The 22,620-nt window shown below is 41.4% G+C and overlaps 1 protein-coding gene and 1 long non-coding RNA gene across 6 annotated transcripts in view; one reads left to right on the top strand and one right to left on the bottom strand.

Moving 5' to 3' along the window:
- Nucleotides 1-15,365, top strand: part of LOC141581623 (uncharacterized) — a 410,679-nt gene extending 395,314 nt beyond the window's left edge. Inside the window, exon 8 of the long non-coding RNA XR_012514363.1 lies at nt 14,596-15,365. This is a non-coding gene — a long non-coding RNA (uncharacterized LOC141581623). The remainder of the gene's footprint in view (nt 1-14,595) is intronic.
- Nucleotides 1-22,234, bottom strand: part of DLEU7 (deleted in lymphocytic leukemia 7) — a 114,482-nt gene extending 92,248 nt beyond the window's left edge. For 2 of the 5 annotated variants that reach the window (XM_074387666.1, XM_074387667.1), the window contains exon 1: nt 21,338-22,234. In XM_074387666.1, the coding sequence (XP_074243767.1) occupies nt 21,338-21,787 (450 nt within the window). In that variant the 5' untranslated portion in view covers nt 21,788-22,234. Of the gene's footprint in view, nt 1-1,544; nt 2,125-8,447; nt 14,390-21,337 lie in introns of those variants that run through there. The other 3 variants (XM_074387665.1, XM_003927172.4, XM_074387668.1) reach the window with 3 other exon arrangements.
- Between the last annotated feature and the right edge of the window lie 386 nt (nt 22,235-22,620).

Below are 22,620 nucleotides of genomic sequence, written 5' to 3'. Positions count from 1 at the left end.
TATTAGAAGGATCATCCAAGTCAAACATAAAGGACCCTGCCCCCACTGTCTGTCCAACTCTGTATAGAATTAGAATACTCACCACAGATACTCTCCTGGAACATGCAGCTTCTGGTGGAGCTGACCTCACTCACAGAAACAGACAGTTATTAGCACATTTGCATGACCTAGTTATTTCAATATTTTGGCTTGTTTTTATATTTTTGATTCTAGCTGTTTGATTAAATATTTCATATACAGTCCAAAAAAAAAAAAAAAAAAAAACAGCATGGTACTGGTACCAAAACAGATATATAGACCAATGGAACAGAACAGAGGCCTCAGAGGAAATACAACATATCTACAACCGTCCGATCTTTGACAAACCTGACAAAAACAAGCAATGGGGAAAGGATTCCCTGTTTAATAAATGGTATTGGGAAAACTGGCTAGCCATGTGCAGAAAGCAGAAACAGGACCCCTTCCTGACACCTTACACCAAAATTAACTCCAGATGGATTAAAGACTTAAACATCAGACCTAACACCATAAAAACCCTAGAAGAAAATCTAGGCAAAACCATTCAGGACATAGGCGTAGACAAGGACTTCATGACCAAAATGCCAAAAGCAATGGCAACAAAAGCCAAAATAGACAAATGGAACTAATCAAACTCCACAGCTTCTGCACGGCAAAAGAAACAGTCAGTAGAGTGAATCGGCAACCAACAGAATGGGAAAAAATTTTTGCAGTCTACCCATCTGACAAGGGGCTGATATCCAGAATTTACAAATAACTAAAACAGATCTACAAGAAAAAAACAAACAAGCCCATTCAAAAATGGGCAAAGGACATGAACAGACACTTCACAAAAGAAGACATACAGGAGGCCAGCAAACATATAAAAAATGCTCATCATCACTGGTCATTAGAGAAATGCAAATCAAAACCACATTGAGATACCATCTCACACCAGTTAGAATGGCGATCATTAAAAAATCTGAAAACAACATGCTGGAGAGGATGTGGAGAAATAGGAACACTTACACTGTTGGTGGGAGTGTAAATTAATTCAACCATTGTGGAAGACAGAATGGCAATTCCTCAATGACCTAAAAATAGAAATCCCATTTGACCCAGCAATCCCATTACTGGGTATATATCCAAAGGATTACAAATCATTCTACTATAAGGACACATGCACACGAATGTTCATTGCAGCACTGTTTACAATAGCAAAGACCTGGAACCAACCCAAATGCCCATCGATGATAGACTGGATAGGGAAAATGTGGTACATATACACCATGGAATATTACGCAGCCATCAAAAACGATGAGTTCATGTCCTTTGTAGGGACATGGATGAACCTGGAAACCATCATTCCCAGCAAACTGACACAAGAGCAGAAAATCAAACACTGCATGTTCTCACTCATAGGCGGGTGTTGAACAATGAGAACACATGGACACAGGGAGGGGAGCACTATACACTGGGGTCCGTTGAGGGAAAATGCGGGAGGGACGGGGGGGGTGGGGAGGTGGGAAGAGATAGCATGGGGAGAAATGACAGATACAGGTGAGAGGAAGGAAGGCAGCAAACCACACTGCCATGTGTGTACCTATGCAACAATCTTGCATGTTCTTCACATGTACCCCAAAACCAAAAATGCAATTTAAAAAAAAAAAAGCTAAGAAAAAAAAAAGTCAGCAAATCGGTAATATACTTAAAAATGTGAACTATTGCTTTAAAAAACTTTCACTAGCATGCTATAATTCTGAAGGCTACAGATGCCACTGGTCAGACTGCTCCCCGTGCCATCAAGTCTTTCCCCTTTGGAAATAAAAACATCCATTGTCTCTGATTCAATTAGGAAGGTAAGGTATCCGGTTCTCTTAACACTGATGGCTGCAATTTTACTCCCGACGCCTTTAACACTCATATGTCTGGGAGATTCTGTAAGATCTGTCTCAAGGAAGCACAGGCTACCACGTGGGCATCTGAAGGAAGATTAGCAAGTGACTGAATCAGCCTCTTGACTATTGTCTTCAAACACTGGTGGGCAGCATTCAAGTCTCTGTCAAACTGTTGTCCTTCAATCTGTAGAGCCAAATGACTGCAGATGTTTCTAAACTCAACACTGTCCTGAAATTAACAACAAACACAAACAAAATTAGATACATTAGGGTGGACGTTTGCTGTGCTTTGCTTACCCAGCTTCCATCCCCTTCTCTTCTGGTGACAGCACTCTGTTTTTTTTCTTGGAAAACTACTCCCCATTCTTAGCCTATGCAGTTGGACCAAGGCTGATCTCAACTCCAGAGACCAGGTCAATCAGAGCATGGGCTGGTCAGGATGGACAGATAATCTAAGCCAAGGCCAGTAAGCCACAGGCCCAGGGTATCTACTAGACAAGACTTAAATCGGATCGGCTATCCTTTTTATCTGAGGCTGTTGGGAAATGTCTTGCCACCGTAAAGACGGCATCCAAATGTGAATGCGACCAACACAGAAGAAAGGAGAACCAGGAGATTAAAAGAGACAGATACACAGAAGAAAGGAGAACCAGGAGATTAAAAGAGACAGATTCTAATTACACTTTCTGAGTAGTGTGCTAGCTATACTCGAACAATAAACTCCAGAATTTTTCTGACCCATAAATGTCACTTTTTTACTTAACCCAGTTAGAATTCAGTTTCCGTTACTTACTGCAAAAAGAACTGTGACAAATACACCATTAGCCTGTGTTTCTATTATCCCATACTCACTGTGTTCAGTATTCCAATATTTAGAATTTTTTATTTAATGGACATAGTGGTCTCAAGAAATCTCCAAATTTAGAAAGAACAGTTCCCAGGTAGTTTAAAAGAAGGAGGTAATCCAATGTTTTTAATCTCCAAATGGTTTATTTTGTAAAATCCATTGCAAATAAATGGTACATTGGAATGATTCCACATAAGAGGGAATGTTGACTCTATGATCTCTTTTGAGTATAGGGAAATGATGTCCCCCGGCCTCCTGGTTCTAGCAATAAAACCAGAACTTAGTTTTTCCAAGGAATTCTCTTCGCTACTGAATTCTAAAATTCTCAATAAAATATAGCAAACACCCTTTCTGAGCTTGCAAGAAAATAAGAGAAATCTTTCAGAAGCCAAAAATTTTAAAAGGATTATTTTAGCTGCCTACAAGTACCATGAAGAAATGAAAGTTAGTCTCTCTTGGGCTGGGTTTGGGATAGAGAGTAAAGTTGTCCCTGAGAATGTGTAATAGAGGGACCTGTATTACACAGTCATTTGACTTTGAAATTGCCCTCTGTACCATATGAACATCCTGGGAACACTCATGCCAAGAAATTCACTTAAAATTTTGAACTGGACTGATATAGCCATGAACACATGGGAAAAACAAGCAAAAACCTATTACAGGGAAACATGTCCGCAACCAATGCCCTACAATAGTATTTGCATAATGCTTATGTTGAAGATGAAGCCAAAATATGAAATTTAAAATACAATCTACCATGATATAGCAGATGCAATATGAGACAGGATTAAACTCCAAGAATTAAAAAAAGGAGACGATAAAATATGTTTTAAATCAGCAGTCTCCAACCTTTTTGGCATCAGGGACCAGTTTTGTGGAAGTTAGTTTTTCCATGGCTCGTGGTGGCAGGGGGGTGGCAGATGGTATCGGGATGAAACTGTTCCACATCTGATCATCAGGCATTGGATTCTCATAAGGAGCACACAATCTAGGTCCTTCACATGCTCAGTTCACAATAGGGTTTGCACTCCCATGGGAATCTAATGCCGCTGCTGACCCAACAGGAAGAAGAGCTCAGGTGGTAATACTCCCTTGCCTACTGCTCACCTCCTACTGTGTGGTGTGGTTCCTCACAGGCCTCTAACCAGCACTTTAGTAGGAATAAAAAAAATTCATGGCCCAGGGTGCTAGGGACCTCTGTCTTAAAAGATTAAAGACATAAAAGAAGAAATCAGAAAAGTGTTTTACAAAAAAAAAAAAAAAAAAAAAAAAAACAGGCTTGACCAAAAAGCACATCCACTTCTAGAAAAATGACAATTATAGTAGAAACTTTTTAAATTGACAGCTTAAACACTTGATTAAATATATCTAAAGTGAGGATTAGTAAACTAGATGATCAATATGAAAAAATTACCTTAGAATGCAAAATTACAAGTTCAAGACGTGGGAAATATGAATGAGAGGTTGAACAACATGGATGACAGGACGAGAAAGTCCGACAAACACTTCTAGGAGAGGCAAGAGAGACAGTGTGAAAGAGGCAATATTCAAAGAGAACAATGGATTCAAATTATACAGAGTAGATCCAAAACAGAAATCCTTATATTAAAGAAGTAAAATATGCCATAGGGAGAACAAGTTAAGTGAAATCCAAATCTAAACTCATCAAGGCAAAATTACTCTTAAAGGCAATCGGCAAGAAAAATACAGAGGGGCTTCAAGGAATGACAAGACAGCAGCTGATCTCTCTCAACAATAATAGGGAAAACAATGAAATAATAGCCTCCAATAACTGTCAACCTCAAATTTTTTTTATTCCTACTAAACTGTCATTTGAAACTCAGGGAACAATAAATACGCTCTCATTTAAAAGGACAGAATTGCCACTAAGAGATTCTCACAGATATTTCTGAAGACATAATTCTGAAAGGAAATTCAACTGAAAATGGTTGAGATTCAGGATGCAACAGTGAACAAAGAAACTTAAAAGCATGGTATAAGTCTAAAGAATTTATTGTTTAAAACAAAAATTATAACAACGAACAGGGAGTTTAGGACATCTAAATGTGCTAAATGAATGATGGTTCATTTTAGAACCATCTGAGCAAAATGGTTCTCAAATGCTGAACAGCAGTGATATGTCGAATGGAGTGGCACTCTAAGCACTGTATTATTCAAGAGAAAGGTGGCAAACTCATAAATTTCAGACTTGTTAGGTACTTGTGTGAAAATTTTAAGGGTTATTATTAAAAGTAGAGAAATAGTATATAAAACTTCAAAATCGGAAGAGGGAAAAGATGAATTAAAGTTTTATTGGCTGGGCACAGTGGCTCACACCTGTAATCCCAACACTTTGGAAGGCTAAGGCAGGCAGACTGCTTGAGTCCAGGAATTTGAGACCAGCCTGGTATACATGGCAAAACCCTGTCTCTCCAAAAAAAAAAAAAAAAAAAAAAAATGCAAAAATTATCTGGGCGAGAGGGCAGCACCTGTGGTCCCAGCTACTCAGGAGGCTGGGGTGGGAGGATCGCATTGAGCCCAGGAGGTCAAGGCTGCAGTGAGCAATGATCATGCCACTGCTCTCCAGCCTGGGCAACAGAGTGATACTCTGTCTCAAAGAAAAAGGAAAAAAAAGATATTGACCCTATCTATACAGAAGGTAAAAATGGAGAAACAAAGATACAAACATAAAGCAGGGTAAACAGAAAGCACTAATTAAGATAGTAGTAGTAAGCCTACACATATCAGAAAGCACAATAAATGCAAAGCAATAAACTCACCTTTTGAAAGATAGTGATTGCTATTTTGGTTTTACATGCTGTTGACAAGAAACACATTTAAAACTAAAAGCATATAAAGATTGAAAGTGAATAGATATTTAAATATATGCCAAGCAAAGAGGAGCCAAAATAAAACCATAAAAAAATCATTATTTGAGATAAAATAAACGACAACTACTAAAATGAATGAGTCCCCAAGATGTCACAATTTTATACTTGAATGTCCCTAATATGATAATCTTAACATGCATTCACTCTATACACATGAAAGCTGGTTTTAACCTAGCTTTCTCTGAAACTAGATAAATCAAACAACAAAACAGAAAAGCATTTAAAAACACTAATCACAAGCTTAATCCAATGGAAATAAAATATACATTATTGTCAAACATACATGGAATATTTATAAAAGTTGACTATATTAAAACGTCACAAAGCAAATCTCAACAAATAAATATCAGAAAGTCTCTATCATGCAAATCATAATGCAAATAAATGAGAAATCAATAACATAGATACCCTTCCCAAAACTTGCATGACTTAGAAAATCCACTTCTAAGTAATTCTTAGACAAGTAAAAAAAAAAAAATTGAAATTTTAAAATACTTTATATTGAACCATATCACAAATTTGTGGAATGTAGCCACAGTGAGAAATGCTTTGACTTAAACAATTGTGTAAATAAAGAATAATCTCTGAAAATCCATGAGCTTAAAATTAAACTCAATAATGCAGGAAAAGAAAAACAGATACTGTCACTCAAAAGCAAATGGAAGGAAAAACTAAAAGTTGAACTAAAGTTTGATGAGGGACTAGAGTTTTTCTTCCTAATCCCATCTAGAGGGAGAAACTATTCTCCCTATGAAAAACTCTGTTTTTGGACTGAGATGGACCTGGATTTCTGACAACGTGCTTATTGGAAAACATCCCCCAGAAACAAAACCAATTTTCATTTCAACTTAGCAAACACTGGCAGCAAGACCACCTGCGAGCTAGGTGCCAGGTCAGAACCATACTGTGCTCAAGGATTCGCAAGCTACCCTACTTCTTGTTCCTTTCTCTTTAAAGCATTCTTGCTTCGCTACCTTTGTGTGTTGCTCATTTCTGCCCAGAAAGTATCAAAGAGCTGTTTAGATCAAGCCTGTCCAACCTGCAGCTCAAGATGGCATTGAATTCAGCCCAAAACAGATTTGTAAGTTTTCTTAAAACACTGGAAGATTTTTGTGATTTTTAAAAAATTTAGTTCATCAGCTATCATTAGTGTTAGTGTATTTTATGTGTAGCCCAAGACAGTTCTTCTAATGTGGCCCGGGGAAGCCAAATAATTGGACATCCCTGCTGTAGATAGCTTATGAACCTTGTGTTCATAAGGTCTGTCTCATAGCTTATGGGCTGGCCTGTATGCTGAAGCCTACTGCTAGGGAATGCGAAAGTAGGAGAGAAAAATCACTCTGGACTATTTTCCCAAGATCCACATCAAGGGAAATTGTCCGATTTCATTATAGAAGTAATCCAACACTAAGTACAAAGAATAACGATCAAAGAAAATATGCAAAGGGAAATTCAAAATAGAAGAAACCACTAAAACTTGTACTGATGTGTGCCCGTTAGCCAGTCGGCAAAGGAGTTCATCACCCAAAGAAGACTAAAGTGCCTTTAAAAAATACAGTTGTGGGCGGAAAACCTGAAGTCAATTTCACGTTTTACTGTAAAGAATCAAAGAAGGCATCGTTTGGGGAAATTATGTGTATAATAAAATTGGACTGCCGGGCTATACTGGTCCCTGAGGCCCTGGGCAAACTTCAGATCTCTGGCAAGCTTTGCAAACTCGCTTTATTTTACTATTCTAGTACAGTATTTCCTTTTTATCCTTTCTCAAATACATTAGCAGTCAAAGAAAACAAATCAATAGGAATAGGCTTTCCATGGGACTCTAAAGCCAGGGTAGGGAAAAATAAAACAGGTGAGTGCTACTCTTCTATTCGCGGTCTGAAGGCCAACTCTGGATCCAATAATCATTGCCTTCAACCAAACTTCTGCTGAGTCTGCAGCGGAAGACAGGGGTCAGAAGTCACAGCATTAAGGCAACAGTATATTAAATGGCTCATGGGCTTTCAGTAGAAACTCACATGATCGATATTGGTGATGATTTCAGTTAGGATGCTTTCCATTCAATAACTGAACCTATCCTCCCAGCCGCTTTCATTAGCAAATCCCAGATGCTCCCAGAAATGATGTAATATCCTATACGATGCTTTGAGTACTTTGCCAGAATTAGAACTACATGGTTGAGCAATCTAAAAGCAGGTTTTGTAACTTCTAAAGCCTTGTGTAATTTCAGGCTTTGGATATGAAATGTATTGATTGCTACAGTGGTCCAAATTGATGGCCAGCATTTATATTTTTAAGTCAGCTGAGATACTCTCATGTGACTCAACTGATCTGTTAGGGTAATGGCATTGGCCTTTTTAACTCAGCTAATGAATTAGTTAAATTTATTTCAAATGCATATCAAGCCTCCACCACACTACCAAATGAAAAGCAATAAGGTATGGCACTTGATCTGTAAAGAGCTTATAACCTTCTAGGGGAAAATGATATACCAAATGTCCATTGCAATATGATGAGGGCTGTGGTAAAAACACAAAACCCCAATCTTATGGAAGAACAGACATGTATACACTCATAATTTAAGCATAGCACAGGGTTCTTGTAAAGTTCGTTCTGCCATGTGACTCCTGCCTATAGAGTGCTGGGGTTTTATTATTAAAATTCATTTGGACACACTAGAGAAATTCTTCTGCTTAGGAGGCAATCCATTCAAAGGAATAGCTCTAGTTTTTACAATATGACTTATTAATTTTTAGCACCCATCTTCCCTGTGGTAGGCAGAATAATAGCCTTCCAAAGATGTCCACATCCTAGTTTTCAGAACCTGTATGTTACCCTACATGACACAGGGACTTCACAGATGTTAGTTAGAATGGGAAGCTCTCCAAGCCGTTACAAAGACACCAGGGATGCAGACAGAGCTCATTCCTTCAGGAGCACTGGACTTGCCCCTGAACCCTGGTTCTACCCTTGGGCCAAGCCATTATGCCTGTGGAACACTCAGTTTTCTCATCTGTAAAATGGAAACAGTAATTGCTACCCCATGGAGGGGTTTCAAAAGTCAAATTAGCTCATGGATATGACAGCAGCTCTTTGTATTTTTTAAGTGCTCCTTTACATTAATAACAGAAGTTATAGAGGACTCTTATAGATGTTGGGAGGTCAGTAAGGAGGAAAAGAGGGGAGGGGAGGGGAGAGAAAAAGAAAGAGGAAGAGAAAAGAAAAGAAAAAAATCTGCCCTGTAGAAACTTAGAATCTAGTTGGTGAGATGAAATCTATTTGCAATTATCGATAAGTAGGAAAGTTACAAAAATAAGATTAAGGTTCAACAACAAAGGTGGAGGCCATCAGTAAGCTTCTGCAGAAGAGAGGAATAGAGGCTTGCATGAGGCATCAGAGAAGTGGTAGGAGGGAAGGACGATTTAGATACTACAAGATAGATGGGTAGTGTGGAGGAAAGCCTTATGGTTCCTAGGCCCCTGTAATCAGAATGAATAACAGAAGCCAAAGTAGAGTCAACAAGGGGCTGGGTCAGGGAGAAGGAGAACACTAGTCTGAAAAGAATAGAATTTTGTGTGCATAAGAGGATGTGATTGTGTGGAAAGCCTTGAATGTCAGAGTAAAGTCCCTGGACACTTCCAATCATGGGAGTAACAGGCAAATCAGCGTTCGAAGAATGTGTGCCTGAGCACCTGCTCAGCATCAGACTGCAAGCTTGGCTCATTCTATACCTTGTCTCACTCAGTACTCACAACAGTCCATGATAGATGAAAACAAATGTGGCTTGGGGAAAGTACGTGATATAGCTAAGTCACACATCAAGTTAGTGAATGAGTTAAAATTAACTTCCCCCAGGGATGAAGCCAACTTGATTGTGGTGGGTAAGTTTTTTGATGTGCTGCTGGATTTGGTTTAGCAGTATTTTATTGAGGATTTTCACATCAATGTTCATCAGGGATATTGACCTGAAATTTTCTTTTTTTTGTTGTGTCTCTGCCAGGTTTTGGTATTGGGTTGCTGGTGGCCTCATAAAATGAGTTAGGGAGGAGTCCCTCTTTTTATATTGTTTGAAACAGTTTCAGAAGGAATGGTACCAGCTCCTCTTTGTACCTAGAATTCAGCTGTGAATCTGTCTGGTCCTGGGCTTTTTTTTTGGTTAGTAGGCTATTAATTACTGCCTCAATTTCAGGACTTGTTATTAGTCTATTCAGGGATTCAACTTCTTCCTGGTTTAGTGTTGAAAGGGTTTATATGTCCAGGAATTTATCCATTTCTTCTGGATTTTCTAGTTTATTTGCCTAGAGGTGTTTGTAGTATTCTGTGATGGTAGTTTATGTTTCTGTGGTATCTGTGGTGATATCCCCTTTATTATTTTTTATTGTGTCTATTTTATTCTTCTCTCTTTTCTTCTTTATTAGTATGACTAGTGGTCTGTTTATTTTGTTAATCTTTTCAAAAAACCATCTCCTGGATTCATTGATTTTTTTTTTTAGATGAAGTTTTGCTTTTGTTGCCCAGGCTGGAGTGCAGGGGCAGGATCTTGGCTCACTGCAACCTCTGCCTCCCGGGTTCAAGCCATTCTCCTGTCTCAGCCTCCCGAGTAGCTGGGATTACAGGTGCATACCACCATGCCCAGCTAATTTTTGTATTTTTAGTAAAAACAGGGTTTCATCATATTGGTCAGGCTGGTCTCAAACTCCTGACCTCAGGTGATCCCCCACCTCAGCCTCCCAAAGTGCTGGGATTATAGGCATGAGCCACCGTGCCGGCCTCATTGATTTTTTGGAAGGGTTTTTCGTGTCTCTATCTCCTTCAGTTGTGCTCTCATCTTATTTTTTGTTGTCTTCAGCTAGCTTTTGAATTTGTTTGCTCTTGCTTCTCTAGTTCTTTTAATTGTGATGTTAGGTTGTCATCTTAGATCTTTCCCACTTTCTCCTATGGCCATTTAGTGCTATAAATTTCCCTCTAAACACGCTTTAGCTGTGTCCAGAGATTCTGGTACCATGTATCTTTGTTCTCATTGGTTTCAAAGAACTTACGTATTTCTGCCTTAATTGTGTTATTTACCCAGTAGTTATTCAGGAGCAGGTTGTTCAGTTTTCACGTAGTTGTGCAGTTTTGAGCAAGTTTTTTAATCTTGAGTTCTAATTTGATTGCACTGTGTTTTGAAAGACTGTTTGTTATGATTTCCATTCTTTTGCATTTGCTGAGGAGTGTTTTACTTCTAGTTCAACATATGCAAATCAATAAATGTAATCCATCACATAAGCAGAACCAATGACAAAAACCACATGATTATTTCAATACATGCAGAAAGGTCTTTGATAAAATTCAACAGCCCTTCATGCTAAAAACTCTCAAAAAACTAGATATTAATGGCATATATCTCAAAATAATAAGAGCTATTTATGACAAACCCACAGCCAATATCATACTGAATGGGCAAAAGCTGGAAGCATTCTCTTTTTGCACAAGACAAGGATGCCCTCTCTCATCATTCCTATTCAACATAGTATTGGAAGTCCTGGCCAGGGCAATTAGACAGGAGAAAGAAAGAAAGTGTATTCAAATAGGAATAGAAAATCAAATTGTCTCTATTTGCAGGTGACATGATTGTACATTTAGAAAACTCCATTGTCTCGGCCCAAAATCTCCTTAAGCTGATAAGCAACTTCAGCAAAGTCTCAGGATACGAAATCAATGTGCAAAATTGCAAGCATTCCTATACACCAATAATAGACAGAGAGCCAAATCATGAGTGAACTCCCATTCACAACTACTGCAAAGAGAATAAAATAACTAGGAATGCAACTTAAAAGGGATGTGAGGACCCCTTCAAAGAGAGCTACAAACCACTGCTCAAGGAAATAAGAGGGACACAAACAAATGGAAAAACAATCCGTGCTCATGGATAAGAAGAATCAATATCATGAAAATAGCCATACTGCCCAAAGTAATGTATAGATACAACACTATCCCAATCAAGCTACCATTGACCTTCTTTGCAGAACTGGAAAAAAAAAAAAAAACAACTTTAAACTTCATAATGGAACCAAAAGAGAGCCCACATAGCCAAGGCAATCCTAAGCAAAAAGAACAAAGCTGGAGGCATCATGCTACTTAACTTCAAACTATATTATAAGGCTACAGTAACAAAAACAGCATGGTACTGGTACTAAAGCAGATATATAGACCAATAGAACAGAACAGAGGCCTCAGAAGTAATACCACACATCTACAACCATCTGATCATTGACAAACTTGACAAAAACAAACAATGGGGAAAGGATTCCCTATTTAATAAATGATGTTGGGAAAACTGGCTAGCTATATGCAGAAAACTGAAACTGGAGCCCTTCCTTACAACTTATACAATAATTAACTCAAGATGAATTAAAGACTTAAACATTAAGATCTAAAACCATAAAAACTCTAGAAGAAAAGCTAGGCAATACCATTCAGGACATAGACATGGACAAAGACTTCATGACTAAAACACCAAAAGCAATGGCAACAAAAGCCAAAATTAACAAAAGGGATCTAATTAAACTCCAGAGCTTCTGCACAGCAGAATCAACTATCATCAGAGTAAACAGGCAACCTACAGTATGGGAGAAAATTTTTGCCATCTATCCATCAGACAAAGGGCTAATATCCAGAATCTACAAGGAACTTAAACAAATTTACAAGAAAAAAAAAACCCCATCAAAAAGTGGGCAAAGGATATGAACAGACACTTTTCAAAAGAAGACATGTATGTGGCCAACAATCATATGAAAAAAAGCTCATCAACACTGGTCGTTAGAGGAATGCAAATCCAAACCACAGTGAGATATCATCTCACACCAGTTAGAGTGGCCATCATTAAAAAGTCAGGAAACAAAAGATGCTGGAGAGGATGTGGAGAAATAGGAACACTTTTACACTTGGTGGGAGTGTAAATTAGTTCAACCATTGTGGAAGACAGAGTGGTGATCCCTCAAGGATCTAGAACCAGAAATACTATTTGACCCAGCAATCCCATTACTGGGTACATACCAAAAGGATTATAAATCATTCTACCATAAAGACATATGCACACGTATGTTTATTGCAGCACTATTCACAATAGCAAAGCCTTGGAACCAACTCAAATGCCCATCAATGATAGACTGAATAAAGAAAATGTGGCATATGTATGCCATGGAATACTATGCAGCCATAAAAAAGGATGAGTTCATGTCCTTTGCAGGGACATGGATGAAGCTAAAAACCATCATTCTCAACAAACTAAACATGGGAACAGAAAACCAAACACTGCACGTTCTCATTCATAAGTGGGAGGTGAACAACGGGAACACATGGACACAGGGAGGGGAACATCACACACTGGGGCCTGTCAGGGGATGGGACGGATAGCAGTAGGAGAAGTACCTAATGTAGATGACTGGTTGATGGACGCAGTAAACCACCATGGCATGTGTATACCTGTGTAACAAACCTGCGTGCTCTACACATGTATCCCGGAACTTAAAGTATAATTTCAAAAAATTAACTTCTGTATTTCAGAACTCAAACATTCATCAAAGACTCGCCCCAGATTCCAGATGATGCCAGGTGCAGTAATGGCTCACAGAGCTGAGCTCACCCACGTAGTGTGGGACAGAAGACTGGCAGGAATTACAGAGCTGTAGCTGCTCCGATGGGGTGACAGGGACTTCTTGGAAGCAAGCGGGAGAAGCACTAAACCAGCTTTGGGGATGGAACAAAATGTCTACAAGCGAATCATTTAATATTTCTTTTTTGGACATCTTCACACTATTTTTCTTAAGGTTTACTGAGTGCTATGAGTGGTACAAAGCTCGAAAATGGCAAGGATCGCATCCAAATGGAAGACTGGCCTAGTGGCCCATCCCTCCTCCCTGCAGCGTAATTGAGAGGGCTTGGCTATTCGAAAGATATTCAAGGCATGGAACCTTCTACACTCCATGTGAAACCAACCCTGAGCTAATCAGAGACCGCCCAGCTGGGGGCCTCCTTTCCTCAGCTCTGTTCTCTCCTACTCACTGTGAGGACAGTATCTCGGAAAAACTGCCATACCGTGTATTTCTCTGCATTCTGCGTTGTGTGTTGACTAGGAATGCACACATCTGGAATTCTTGAACAACTGAAAATGCACCTGCGAAGTCCAAAAAGGGAAGACAAGCCTTTTTCAAAACCTTTGTACTGAAAATAAACAAACACTCCTATCATAACTTAAGGCTTGAAGACGAAAAGAAGCTAGCAGCAGGAATTCATTTGCAAGTCTGTTTTCTGAAGCCAATGCCAGTGGATAATAAAGTCAAAAACCCAACATGACTTAATAGGCTCTAAAATGGAGGTAACATTTAAACAAACCACAAGGATTGTGCTCTCTTCTCCTACCATATCACCTTCAAGATCACTTCTTTTTTTTTTTTTTTTTTTTAAGATGGGGTTTTACCATCATGACCAGGCTGGTCTCGAACTCCTCACCTCAGGTGATCCACCCACCTCAGCCTCCCAAAGTGCTAGGATTACAGGCGTGAGCCACTGCGCCTGGCCCCAAAATCACTTCAAATCTACGTAAATTACAAATCAGTTCGTACTCACTTAACCGGTGGCATTACAATAAGTTGGCTCTTTTCCATACAGTCACATCTTGAAATGTCTTGAGCTATGTTCTCTTACACTGGCCTCCACAAGCTTGTTTCTTCTCACGTTTTCCCCTCTAGCTCTCCCTGAAGCCTTCATGTCCTCTACAGGGAGCATGAAAGAGAGAGATGGAGATATCGGGGGTGAGAGGGAAGTGAGAAAGAGAACAGAAGAATGAGAAGGAAAGAGAGAGGAAGAGAAGAAAGGAAGGAAGGAAGGAAGGGAGGGAGGGAGAGAGGGAGGGAAGGAAGGAAGGAAGAAGTTGTCTATGTTGAGGCCTGTCCTTAGTAAACTTCTGCCTGTCCAGCAGATTGTTCTCCACTAAAGCTATCCAATGCTGGGCCCAACAAAAGAACACAAATACCTTCTCCAGACCCATGAGCAGCTTCTACGCTGGATGTCTACATAGAAGGGGAGCAACGTTTTTCTGTTTTAGTGGGATGTTGTGGAAACATACTGTCATCAATTATAAATTGCCCCAGCTTCATTTGGTTCATCAGCTTCTGGCTTTGAACTACAAATCACAGGTCCCAGAGCAGCCACCCATCGCCCGAACCCAAGGTCAGTTACAATAGATGTGTAACTGTGTATTAATAAACACCCAATGAAGAACTAAAGTGTTAGCCAGTCACCATTAAAAAGTACCACCCACAGGAAATTAAACATTTTTACTTGTGGTATACCCACTGGAAATGCTCACAAATAACTAAGGCTCCCGATGCATTTGCTTTGGGTATAGCACCAATTCCAGTTGAAAATCCAGTGAAAAGCACTTTTGTGGTGGGTATAAGCACTTGATTCAGGGATGCTTTATTTACAATTGGATTTACCTGGTAAATTCAAAAATTGTAAAATAAAACACTGTAGCATTTTCACCAAGATGTCAAACATAACTAGCTTCGTTTTAGGCCTTTCCTGCAGTATCTTTCCCCAAATGTCTATTTCAGAAAGGTTTTATATCCAGATTTTTTTATATCATTCATATTATAAGAAGTTGCAAAGCTATATATAAGCTACTTCTGGAGCAGCCACCATATCCGCAGGTTAGGAGTAGAGAATAGCAGAAATTCTGTGACTCATCACTGCACATTCTTCTAACATAAAAAACGTAATTTTGTCACAGATAGTGAGCACCCCCAGGGCCATGGGTACTGATTATATAATCATGAGCATTCCTGTCTTCAATAGTAAGTTAGTAATTTCTGAAGACACAGTTCTCAAATTTGCAGAAGCTGGCTTCCCTTGTTCCGAGCAAGACATTGATGATGAGTGCTTTTTTCCCAGTGGGAAAAAGATTTGCTTATTACTACCATTATTATTACTATTAAAAGGTTGATGACTCATGAATTCTTACTGTTATTTTTGTGAATTATATTCTTGATATTAATGAATAAGGATACATCTGGAAAGTGGCAGCAACACATCCAAATGTTTTCCACGTTTCCTCATGACAAGGAAGAAAAGGATGGGGACCCACAGGGCTGGGTAAGTATAGACAGCTCTGAGCATGTTAATGGATCAAAAGGGTCAGCAGAAAGCGGGCTGTAGAAAATATAAGGAGAAAGAAAATGGATAGAAACAGGACCAGGGGCAAGTGACAGATTCGCTTATTATTTTTTCCCAATGGGGAAAAAGGCATCATCAGGTGTCTTCCTCTGAACAAGTCAATATTCATACTTGCAGTTTGCAATGAAGCCAAAGCCAAGGGTTTTAGGACTGCTGCTCTTGCCCCGCAGAATGAGAAAACCAGCAAGGACTATCAAACGTGAGGGAATAATTGGTACCAGAATGCGCTCATTGAAATGGGTGAGCTCCCAGGCAGGTTTCACTGCAAAGGCAAAAATGTTCTTCTGTCTCTGAAGTTAGCTTCCACCACAGTTTCCGTGAAACTTGCTTCAGAACAGAACTCTTGGCAACTATAAATGTTTTTAATTCTCAAAGAAAGATAGACAAAACTCAATCAGAGTAACTTTGTAATTGGCTTGGCGAACGGTTGCTATGTGAATTAGTCATTTTCGGCAGCTTAAAAAACATCCTAGACTAGCTTCCTCCTGGTATTCTGCACACTTTATGCTCCCTTTGGGTGGCAAATGTCAGATGCATTCCTCCTAGTATTTCTAGTTTGATAGTGATTTCCTAAGTTTACCTAGTGCTTTCTGTCACCATATAAGGTGGCCATGATGGAAGGAGGTGCACAGATCATCCATCACGGACTAAATTGTGTGGTCACCGCCCCCCCCATTCTACGTTCAACCCCCAATGTGACTGTATTTGGAGATAGGTTCTTCATGAGGTAATTAAGATAAAATGAAGTCATAAGTGTGGCTCGAATCTGACAGGACTGGTGTTCTTATAAGAAGAGACACCAAACACATGCAGAGCTTTCTGTCTCTGCTTGCACAAGCTGTGGAAGGGCCATGTGAGGACGCAGAGAGAAGGCAGCTGTCTGCAAGCCAGGAAGGAAGCTCTTACTAGAAATGGAATTTGTTGGCACCATGATCTTGGACTTCCAACCTCCAGAAGAGGGAGAATATAAATGTCTGTTATTTAAGTCACCCCGTCTGTGGTATTTTGCTATGGCAGCAGAGCTGACTAATACATCCAGGCTACGATGTGACTGTTGTAGTCCAAGCAGTGTACACAATGCACAGCATGTACAACTATGGCCCCTAAGATTTCTCACGTACACATTCAGCATGATGTTCGCAACCCCCTATGGGCCACCACTGTGATGTAGGAGAGTAAGTTAGATAAAACCCATCACTTCTTAGCCACATGGTCTTGAGCAAAGCCCTCAGTTCCTCTAGAGCCTCAGTTTCCTCCTGTTATAAATGTTTGTTAAGCCGGTTAAATCTACCCTCTCCACCAAATTTAATAAGATTCAGTACTGTTAATCATTTTTCATCCACCATGAAGAAACTCCTTGCATGAGTGTTTGCATGTGTATGATAATTTCTAAGTGTTCAAAAGGAATATTGTGTTGGTTTCGTTAATTAAAGAGTAAAATACTATTTTTAAATGTCTGTTATCATTGTGGTGAGAATTTTTCTGCCTTCATGTCTGCAAATGTCACTGCCTTAACCTTCTGGTGGATTGATCAGTGAGTCACTCACTGGTGACACCTCCTGTGTCACTAGGCATGAGGCTAAAGCTGACCTCTAGATAGTGGAGGCTTCCTGGAAATCTCTTTGGGTCATCCTAAGTCTGCTTTTGTCAATAGTTCCAGAAAAGTAGACACAGAGTTCATGGATCATATTCATTAATATCAATAATAGAATTCACACAAATAACAATCAATAAGAATTCACGAGGCCTCGCCTTGTTAACAGTAATAATAATGGTAATCATAATAGCTCAGATAGATGGAGACTAACTTTGGGAAGCCCCTGACAAAATGCATCATCTCAGTAACGCTTTAGGTTAGATACCATTATCTGCAGTATATAGGGAGGAAACTGAGGCACAGAAAGGCTAAATAACTTACCCAAGGGCCTATGGCAGGAAGTGACAGAGTAGGTTTGACATGCTCCAGGGGACTTGACTGCTGTGCTGTGCTGTCTCCACTGCAGGATCCCTAATGCCTGTCATCTGGGTCATGGGCTTTAGTTCAAGCAAGTCTCCCTCCTACCCTCTGTGGTAAGTAACACCACCAAAGAGATCTGATGTTGGGGATGTTCCCACAGACTTCTAAGTGATACACAATTGTTACTCCATTCACAGAAATCCTACTGAAATCATTCTGCTGTATAAAATCTGTATGTTCCTAATTTAAAAATATACAAAACACCCTTCCAAGTCACTTGAATTAACATTAGTATTAAGGAAGACAAGTCTGTAGAACCAGCCTCCTGGAAAGACAGAATGCCATCTCCTCAAGTCTAAGTGCTGTGTAATCATTAATCTACAAACGAAACGGAGATATTACCTGTTCTGTAAAAGCAAACCAATCAAAATTCCTAGAGGCTGCCAAGGGAACAAATCATGCAGAGAAACTGCTTTCTGCTTCTCTCTTGAAAGCCCTGGCTGTTCCCGGACCCTAAAACTCATTATTCCCCCACAGGTGAACAGCAGACTCCAGTAGCTGGTTGCTTCTAGAAAGTGGCAGCAACACATCTCAGTGTCTTCAAAGTTTGCTCATGACAAGGAAGGCAAGGATGGGGACTCACAGGGTGGGAAGTAAAGAAAGCTTTGAGCATGTTTATGGACCAAGAGGGTCAGCAGAGAGAGCGCGAGCAGTAGTAAATATAAGGAGAGAAAAAATTGATAGAAACAGATCCAGGGGCAAGTGAAAGATTTGCTCCAGTGAAATTAACATGAATATACTTGGAGATGGGAGGCAGCATTTAATTTTTAGAGACAAGAATGAAGATTAGTAGAAATGCAATTTTTTAGGTAGAGAAAGGTATGTGTGTCCACTGGCCTCAATTTCCTCAGAAAGGTGTGAGAGGGGTGAGGTTTGGATGAAGGAGGCTTCAGGAAGATGGAAAATGTGTAGAATCCAAAGTCAATTGGAAAGGGTTAAAAGGATTTCCAAGTAGAAGGGACTGTGGCATTGAGCTAAAATGGCATCGTTTTATAGTGGACTGCTTCCAGAGCAGAGGACATGGGGTTTAGTCCATTGCTGCTGAGTTGGGTCAAGCCCTTAGGTAACTGTCTTGTGCCTGACTTTCAAACTGAAACCTACCCTTCTGTGATTTATCCACACTTCCGTGATTTACCTATCCTCTGCTTGCAAGGCAATCCAAGGTCCTTAGCATGATACACAGGCCTTTTCCTAACTGGCCCCCGTTTGTGTCTCCAGCATTAGTTTTTGCCTTCTGCCACATTGAACTTAATTGCAGTTCCTCCAGAGCCTCAAGCACTTTCAGTGCTGCTGGGCCTTGAGCAAAGGATTCCCCTGAAAGAGTTTTCCTTTTAAATAAAATAACATGGATTTTTTTTTTTTAAACGCTGCCTCCTCTGAGAAGCCTTCCAGGGTCACCTGAGGTAAAACTGATCATTCAGTCTCTCCTTTTGCCGGCTTTATCTATGCTCTGTATGTGCTACTAACATCATTAGTCACTTCATAATTCAGCTATTTTAAAATGCACTTTTATTCATGTTTTTTAAAAATCCCTAAAATAAGCCAGATGTGGTGGTACATATTTGTAGCTGCAGCTACTCAGGAAGCTGAGGCAGGAGGATCAATTGAGCCTAGGGCTTGAGGCTGTAGTGTTAGGATCACACCTGTGAGTGGTTACTGCACTGTACCATGGCAACACAGGTAAACACTGTCTCAAAAAAAAAAAAAAAATCCCTTAAATTAGCATGCAACTTAGAATCAATGGTGTATCATAGTTTAATTGACAAGATTTTAAAAATTTTGGGGTGATACTAAAAAAAAAAAGTACATCTTACACTCGAGACCATTTGGTGAAATGCCGCTTCATTTTCTAACTTTCTAAAGTGAGTGTAGAAGTGTTTCTCAGCCGGGCGCAGTGGGTCATGCCTGTAATCCCAGCTCTTTGGGGGGCTGAGGCAGGTGGATCATGAGGTCAGGAGTTCAAGACCAGACTGGCCAACATGGTGAAACCCTGTCTCTACTAAAAAATACAAAAATTAGCTGGGCACGGTGGCTCTTGCCTGTAATCTCAGCTACTTGAGAGGCTGAAGTAGGAGACTTGCTTGAACCAGGACTGGAAGGTGGAGGTTGCAATGAGCCAAGATCACACCACTGCACTCCAGCCTCAGCTACAGAGCGAGACTCCATCTCCAAAAAAGAAAAAAAAAAAAAAAGTGCTTCTCATATTGCCTCCCACCCAACCCATGCCGCCACCCTTGGCAGTGTCTGGAGACATTTTTAGCTGCATCAACTTGCAGGGAGGACTAGCTGCTGGCATCTAACAGGCAGAGACTAAGAGATCCTGCTAAACGTCCTGTAATACACAGGACAACCCCCGATAACAAAGAATTAGCCAGGCCAAAATGTGAAAAGTACAGAGACTGAGAAACCCTGATGTAGAGAACCAATACCTACTTGGGTATATAATAGGTTTTATTATGTTTGATTTTAAATAAATATTTTACAGTGTATAGTGAGTGCAACTTAATGTATAGTAACTTTTTCCAAACCTTGGCTTGTACAAAACAGCAACTCTTGAGACATACTCTAAGCTCTCTTCATCACCCCTTCCCAGCTCCCTTCTGCTAGATGCCTCAGGGGAATCAATACAGCAACGCTCCTGGTCAAAATCTGAAAGCCAGAAGGTCTTGGAGAGATTTGTGACCTTAAACCAATTAGGTTAGTTAATGGCAAGTCCAGGACTGAAACCCAGCCCCCCAGATTTCTGCAATTTCACTCAGGCTGGGAGGCAGCTGCTTCGTTCCTGGGCTAAATTGGCTAGCACAGTTTGGTACCTTAAGAGGAAATGTGCCCTACCTATATGAGCTGGGTGACTTAGCAAGAGTTTAGCATTAGTATTTACGCTTCAACACCCGGGACCCACCCGGCTCTCACCCCACTTTATGAGAATTTAGGTTGACTCTGTAAGACCCCTCAGCTCTGTGGGGAATTGGATTTATGCAAAAAATAATTGTGATTCATGAATGTGAAGGAATTTTAAATAAATGTAGATGATTTCATCATACAAAAGGCAAAAGGGACTTAGTAAGTGTATTTAAGGCTCTGGAGGAAGCGTTATTAATTTGGAAAGGGGGTGCAGGGAGCCGTCCTCTATCCCTACAAGCCGCACGTGTGGAAAGGGCCTTTCTAGTGCAGGAAGCTGATTTATGTGAGAGAGGAAGGAGTTCCAGGAGGAGGTTTTGGCAAGGCCGTCCCCAAATCTCGGTTCTGCAGCCAGGCAGGCCTCAGGTGAATCTGGGGCTCCCTGCCCCTCCTGCTGAGTCCCCAGGGTGTCCCCCGCCCCCTTCCTTCTCCCACCCCGGCTGAAACGCGGTTAGCAGCAGTGCTTGGGATCCTGCGACCCACCCATCGCCATCCCAGCAGCCCCGCCCTTGGAGCATGGGGGTGCACCCTGCACGCCAGAGGCGATGGCGGAGTCCAGACTACTAACCTTCAGGTGGATGGGAAAAGACCGCTCCTGCTGGAGGGGTTCCAGCAGCGTCTGCTCCACACTGACCAGCTCCGAGGTCGAGTCCACCACGCGGGCCAGCGCGCTGCGCATCGCCATCCGGGCCAGGGTGCAAGGTCCGCGGTCCCGAGGAAAGGGCAGTAGCTCAGCGCCCCCCTCCGCGCCCCGCACCACCGCCTCCTCTGGGGAGCTAGCCCGTGTGCGGGTCCCCCGATTCCTGGCCCCCACGCCCCTGCCCCGTTCCTCGCGCCCGGGCCCCGGCCAGGCCCGCTGCCGGCCTGAGCGACCGACTGGGGCGGTGGACACGTGGTCCGGGTTCCCGGGGGCGCCCGGACCGTCCCCCCAGCCCCACTCCTGCTGCAGCAGCTGCAAGGTCTGCAGAGCCACCATTTGGTGGCCGATGGAGGCCACTAAGGGCGCGGGGCTGGCCATCGCCTCCGCTGGCGGCTCGGCACGCTCCGCTTACAGGTGGACCAGTCGCCAGGGTCACATTTTCTAACCCGCACTCCTCAGCCTCCGAGTCTCACAACGTGTGTGGTCGGCCCCGCCCCCCGCTCGGAATCCGTGACCGCGCTGGCCTCTGCCTTTGCCTAAACTCCGAATTGGCGTGTTCTGACCCAAAGCTGCCTGACGCGCTGCTCGGTGTGCACTTGAAAATCAGCGAAATGCTGATCGCTGGTTCTTTTCCCCTCTTCAGCGCTTTGATGAGAAAACGTGCTGCTTTGTGCGGGTGCATCTATCGGCGGGATCCCCCGCCCCCACCTCCTTCGAAGAACGCTTGCCAGTGACCACTGAGGCCTGGGAGGTGGGGGTGCAAAAGGCCCGCCCTAGGGCAAAAGTACCAAGAACTCTAGACAAACTTGCAAAGGGAACACTGAGCCTTTCCTAACCCGAGGAGAATTTTCAGAAACCTGTTGAAGCAGCCATCAAACAAAAGGAGGACTTGCATCCCCCAAACAAAAGGAGAACTCGTGTATCTGGAAGTTCTGCTCTTCTCTGCTTTCTTTGCTTGGTGCCACTTGAGCACCGAGAGCCTGGTGAATGAACCAGCACCAGCAAGCCCCAGGGTCCAGGCCTGGCACTGCCCAGAAAAGCCCAAATAGTTTTGTGTGGCACTCCCAAAAGACTTAGGCAGCAAGGCTGAAGTTAATCCTTTTATGAGCCATGAACTCAGGGACAGCTGTACAAATAGTTGCTGTTTTTAATTAAACCCAACGTGGCTACTTCCTTCACTCAGAAAAAAGAGTCTGGCAATGTTATGCTTT

Source organism: Saimiri boliviensis, chromosome 16, assembly GCF_048565385.1.
Source record: "Saimiri boliviensis isolate mSaiBol1 chromosome 16, mSaiBol1.pri, whole genome shotgun sequence".
Lineage (NCBI taxonomy): Eukaryota > Metazoa > Chordata > Mammalia > Primates > Cebidae > Saimiri > Saimiri boliviensis.
The sequence above is the reverse complement of the archived record's forward strand: the minus strand, read 5'-3'. Positions and strand labels throughout refer to the sequence as shown.